The sequence below is a fragment of the Meles meles genome, chromosome 18 (genome assembly GCF_922984935.1).
Source record: "Meles meles chromosome 18, mMelMel3.1 paternal haplotype, whole genome shotgun sequence".
In the NCBI taxonomy this organism is placed as follows: Eukaryota; Metazoa; Chordata; class Mammalia; order Carnivora; family Mustelidae; genus Meles; species Meles meles.
In genome coordinates, this window is record NC_060083.1 from 42,680,722 (window position 1) to 42,686,623 (window position 5,902).

Genomic DNA, 5,902 nt, shown 5'->3' on the forward strand with positions numbered 1-5,902 from the left:
TTCTGGGCAGGAAGAGCTCCTTCCACAGGGGTCTGCCTGCCATTTCTACTTCAGCCACCAGGTGGCGGCAGCGCCTCACTTATTTCGCCGTCTGGCGGGCCTGAGTGCGCGTGGGGACAGTTATCTTCCTCCAGCAAATTTTTTCTAACATTTTGTTAATGTATCTGACCGGAATTTAACACAACATACCTACCCACGTGCTTTACAAAAATCGCTATGCTATCACATTGTAGCCTAAAGGAGAAACGAAGGGAAAGGACCGAATTTCAGCGTGTTCAGACACACAACTGCGTGGCAGATAGGACATGGTCCCATGATTGCTTCTACCTTTTAATGAATGCACTGGCATTTAAAATAAGTGAGAAGGTTGGAAGCCATTTTGTACAAGAAACCCAGGAAACTTAAGGAATCTGGGTGAGTGTTGAAATAAAAGCTGACAATGTCTAATAAAACCATGCCACCACCACCCCTCCCCCCAAATCCCCAAACAAAACCCTAATGTTTTACATGTAGAACAGAATCAGGTTTTGCGCTCAGGTAATTATGGAGAGGGTTTTCCTTTTGTGAGTGTCCAGTTGAACATTCTAAAGTCATGTGTGATGTGACGATTCTTCTTTTTTTTTTTTTTTTTCAGCTGTGCACCCACCGTGCAGCTTGAACTCAGGATCCCAAGTTCGAGTCCCACGCTCCTCTGACTGAGCCACGGGCGCCCCCACGCGTGACAAGTCTGTATTACAGGAGGGCATCTTGGCATTTCTAGCCTCTGCCTACCAAATGCCGAGAAGGCCACCCTCACTGTGGCGACTAGAGCAGTGGTCCCACATTTAAAGAGTGCCCCTCACCCCCGGGGTAGTACCTTTGACCCTGGGGCTTGAGGTTGCCCTCGGTGGCTCACAACTCATTGCTGCTGAGCAATTTCTGGACCATGGTCTGACATGAGCTTTGCACTGGGTCCGGCACCCCTCCTCCACAGAGGAGACTGACCCAAGGATGGTGACTGGGGTACAACCTGGGGAAAGCAGTGACTAAATCTTGAGCCTATGAGAGTACTGGGCATTTAAGCAGGTCTGGGGCAAGTTTCAGAAGGCTTCCAGGAAGAGGTGCTCCCTACCAGCCCTCTGAAGATGTAAGGGGAAGAGCTAGCCAGAGGTGATCAATAGCTTCATGTATTCAGAAACTGTCAGAAGGGTGCCTTGGGTGGCTCAGATGGTTAAGCTTCTGCCTCTGGCTTAGGTCATGCCTGGGATCGAGCACTGCATCAGGGTCCTTGCTCAGCGGGGAGCCTGCTTCTCCCTCTGCTGCTGCCCCTGCTTGTGCTCTCTCGCTCTCTCTGCCAAATAACTACATAAAATATTTTTTTAAGATTTTATGTGTTGGGACGCCTGGGTGGCTCAGTTGGTTAAGCAGCTGCCTTCCGCTCAGGTCATGATCCTAGTGTCTTGGGATCGAGTCCCACATCGGGATCCTTGCCCGGCAGGGAGCCTGCTTCATCCTCTGCCTCTGCCTGCCACTCTGTCTGCCTGTGCTCTCTCTCTCTCTCTGACTAATAAATAAATAAAATCTTTTAAAAAAAAGATTTTATGTGTTTATTTGAGAGGGAATGAGGGAGAGAGAGGAGGGTCAGAGAGAGAAAAACAGACTCCCCACCAAGCAGGGAGCCCAATGCGGGACTCGATCCTGGGACTCCAGGATCATGACCTGAGCTGAAGGCAGTAGCTTAACCAACTGAGCCACCCAGGCTCCCATAAACAAAGTTAAAAAAAAAAAAAAAAGAAGAAGAGAAGAGAAAAGAAAGGGAAGGAGAAAGAAAGAAAGAAAGAAAAAAAGAAACCATCACCAACTCTCTCTCTGCTTTAACTATTTTGGTTGGAATGCTGGAAGAAGTAGTAAGTTGAAGAGGCTGGGGTGGGCTCAGGCCAGGGCTGGTTCAGGAGCTGGACTTGACCCTGAGGGCGATGGGAGTGAAGGATTTCAAGCCAGCGAGTGAGCTACTCAGATTGGAATTGCAGGAAGCAGAGCAGAAGCTGTGGGAGCACTCCAGGTCTCCGATGTCAGGGCTGACCCTGGGCAGCCCCTGAAGGGGTGAGAGTGGGTATGGGGAGGAAATGCTTAGGTAGCAAAATGGGAGGACCAGGTGATTGACAGGACATAGGAAGCGGGCAGGAGACAAGCTCTCGCAGTAGTGGGTGGAGATGGTCAGGGTGGCTGGAGACAGCAGAACTGAGAGTGGGAACTAAGGCAGCTGGGTTTGCATTTGAGGTGCTGGTGACCCCCTCTCTGATCCCTTACTCCACTCTAGCCACATGGACCTCCCTGCTAGCCTCAAACACCCCCAGTGTATTCCTGCCTCAGGGCCTTTGCACTTGCCATTCCCTCCACCCAGAATGCTCTTCCTGGAGCCAGCTTCATGGCTAGCTCTTTGCTGCACTCTGTTCCAGTGTCACTCCCCAGCGACAGTAACTCTCTCACCTTACTCTGGGTGATACCTGGCATATATTCTATTGCCTGCCTTCCCCCCAGAATGTAAGCTTTGTAAAGCCAGGTTTTATTCACCCAACATCTGGATCTGCTCTGTTCAATACAGCAGTCACTAGCCACATGTGGCAACTGAGTCTTAAAAATATGGCTGGCCCAGGGGCACCTGGGTGGCTCAGTAGGCTGGGCATCAGCCTTCTGCTCTGGTCGTGATCCCAAGCTCCTGGGATCGAGTCCCGCAGCTGGCTCCCAAGCGGGGAGCCTGCGTCTCCCTCTCCTCCCCACTCATGCTCTTTCTGTCTCAATCTCTCAAATAGATAGATAAAATTTTTAAAAGAAATGTGGTTGGTCCAAATTGAGATGTGCTCTAAGCATAAAATACACACTAGATTTCAAAGACAGTACAAAGAAAGAATAAATATCTCTTTAATAATTTTTTATATGATGATGTGTTGAAATAACATTTTGGACACAATGGGTTAAAGAAAATATGTCATTAAAATTAATTTCATCTGTTTCCTTTTACTTTTTTTTAAGTGGCTGATGGAAAATTTTAAATTACACATGTGGCTCACATCCTATGTCTACAGAACAGTGCTGATCTTGAACATCGTCTGGCATAGAGTATGTGCTCAACAAATATTTCTTGAATGAGTACACCTGGAAAACAGCTGGATGTCCACATCTGAGTTTTTGGTGGCCCAGGCTTTGCACACATACCTGGCCATCATCAGAGAAATGCTGTTGCACACCACGAGCACAGGTAAGCCCTGGGGCCTCAGGGACAACTTCAGCTCCTCATGAACGCAGATTTACTAAGCATCTCCTCTGGGCTGATGGGGGGTGGGCAGCGATGCCATCCAGCAGGCGTGCTCTGCCTGGGGAAGTGGGGAAGTAGGGGTGCCCCAGGCATCTAGCTGCACCTTGGGGGCAGGCGCTATGAGGAAAGGGACCTGTTCATTCCCAAATGAGACCAAAACGTTAGCTAGGGTGGGAGGCAGGTGGCACCAGGCATGATCAAACTTCTGGAAGGAGATGGGTCCCTGTACCTCGCAAGAAGAGAAAACTCAGTATGGTTTGGAGCACAGATACCGTAGGAAGCCCGCACCCTGGGGCTGGGGCAGAACAGGACAGGGTGAGACTCCAGAAGCCTCATTCCGGTGCTGGCCTTACCCTGATGACACAGAGCCACTGACGGCGTGAGCAGGGGGACTAGGAGATCAGGCAGGGTGGGTGGGGGTGGCCGGCTCAAGCAGGGTTGGATAAAGGGCAGGGCAGGGTCAGATGGGAGCCCCTGGAGGTCACTTAGGTCCTGGGTGGTCTTAGGGAGAGCAACCCCACTGGGGTGGCAAGGGAGGAAGACAGATGGGAGTGGAGAAGAAACAGGAGGGGGACAGGAGGCAGCCACTAGGTAACTCTTGTATCTCCCCAGGAGGGAAGACGGTGGTGGCTGCAGGGAAATGCAGGGCCGGGAGCACGTTTTAGTGCAGATTTCTTTCGAGGATGGAAGGAACTTGGGCATGTTTATGACTTGGGGAATAGCAGCAGGGGTAGGGAGGGAAGCTAGGACAGAGCCCTGCCTTCCGACCCTACTGTCCACCCCCACTCTACTTGCAACAAAGGGAGGCCTTGGCCACAGTGCCCAGGCCACCCTGGGAGGGTGTGGGTGGTACCCACAAGCCTAGCCGCAGGGAGGCCTGCCCAGGGTGGAGGGGCATCTCTCTTCTCCCTGTGTGGTCTCCATCTAGAGGGGAGAGCTTCCTGCAACGCCCCCAAAGGTAAGGAGGGAGCCACGGTGGCTGTCGCTGGCACCTTATCAGCTCTCTCTCTCTCTCACATGCAGTCACCCAGGGCACACAGATGCCTGTATATACACGGAACCCACGTGGGCACACACACGTGCACACAGCGTGCCCTGTGTGCCCGCACGCCCCCACACACAGCTCACACAGGACAAACGCACGCGCGCACTGCAGGTCACACCGGACAGAGGTGTCCATGTGCGCAGGCACAGAGAGAGCCCGCACAGGGGCCACGCCCCAGTGTGAACGCTGAGAGGCCCAGGGGAAGCTGGTGTCACGACGGCTTTTTCTGGGCACCACCCGAACCTCCACTTCCCTCTGTACTATGTCCTCTGGGGCGCTTTCTCTCGGTCCCGGGCCTCCGTTCCTGCCCCGGCCCCCGCCCCACCGACAGCCCCCGGGAAAGGCTCGGGCAGCGCCCTGTGCCGTCCGCCTCTAGATGGCCAGGTCCTGGCGGACAGTGGCCAGGGACGCCTTGCTGCGGCCGCTGCCGCCCTCGCTGTCGCCGGCGGGGCCCGGGTGCGCGTAGGCGGGCGGGCCGCCGGGGTCGTCGGGGCGCGGGCGGCTGGAAGGCGGGATCGGGGGCACCCGGGGCAGCGGCGACGGCGGCGGCGGCGGCGGGAGCAGCTGCTGCGCCTCCTCGTGCGCGCGGCGGCCGCGACAGCGCCCGGCGCGCGGGCCGCCCTTCCAGAGCAGGTGGCCCAGCTCGGCCACGCTGAGCAGCGCCGAGAGCAGCCCCACGGCGAAGTAGAAGAGCACGAAGACGGTCTTCTCGGTGGGCCGACTCACGAAGCAGTCCACGGTGTGCGGGCACGGCGGGCCGGCGCACGAGAAGTGCGGGGCCACGCGGAAGCCGTAGAGCAGCGTCTGGCCCGCCAGGAAGGCCAGCTCGGCCAGCAGGCGCAGCGCCACGCTCAGCAGGTAGCAGCGGCGGCGCGGCGGGGGCCCGGGCCCGGCGTCCGCGCCGCCCGCCTCCTTGCCGGCCCGGTGCACGGAGTAGATGACGAAGAGCACGGGCGGCGCCGAGAGCAGCAGGATGTGGAAGAGCCAGAAGCGGTAGTGGGAGACGGGGAAGGCGCGGTCGTAGCACGTCTGGCGGCAGCCCGGCTGCAGCGTGTTGCACACGAACTCCTCCTGCTCGTCCTCGAACACGGCGCCGCCCACCGTGGCCAGCACCAGGATGCGGAAGATCAGCATGACCACCAGCCACAGGCGGCCCAGGAGCGGCGACTGCAGCTGCACGGCGTCCAGCAGCGAGCCCAGAAACGCCCACTCCCCCATGGCGCTGCGGACGGTCGCGGGGCGGGCGTCAGCGGCGGGTCGGCGTCGCCCCCAGCCCGTCGGGAGAGCTCCACGAGCCCTCCTTTCACCTGGGGGCTCAGCGAGGCCTGGGTTTAGCTGGGATTCTGTGGGAACTAGGGAGTCAGCAGGGGCTGGGCAGGAGGGGTCAGGAGATTCTCCACTGTGGGTGCCCTTCTCCTTGGGACCGGCAGGTACCGGGGAGGAGCCCCTCCGTGGCGCTCTAGCCAGACACCCAGGGGCCTGCTTGGTTGGACCGCATGCTCCTCCAGAGTCCAGATCTGTAGGGAGTGAACTTGGACATCAGGAAGGGCAGCCACCCACTG

At 56.7% G+C, this 5,902-nt stretch overlaps 1 protein-coding gene across 1 annotated transcript; it reads right to left on the bottom strand.

Moving 5' to 3' along the window:
- Positions 1-2,949: 2,949 nt before the first annotated feature.
- On the bottom strand, positions 2,950-5,670 carry GJD3 (gap junction protein delta 3). The gene has a single exon (XM_045986224.1). It carries the CDS (start codon positions 5,556-5,558, stop codon positions 4,713-4,715), a length of 846 nt encoding a protein of 281 aa, XP_045842180.1. The 5' UTR covers positions 5,559-5,670; the 3' UTR covers positions 2,950-4,712.
- Positions 5,671-5,902: the final 232 nt, after the last annotated feature.

Excerpts from the sequence above, each read along its gene's own strand:
- GJD3 (XM_045986224.1), bottom strand. The coding sequence starts at position 5,558 with ATGGGGGAGTGGGCGTTTCTGGGCTCGCTGCTGGACGCCGTGCAGCTG.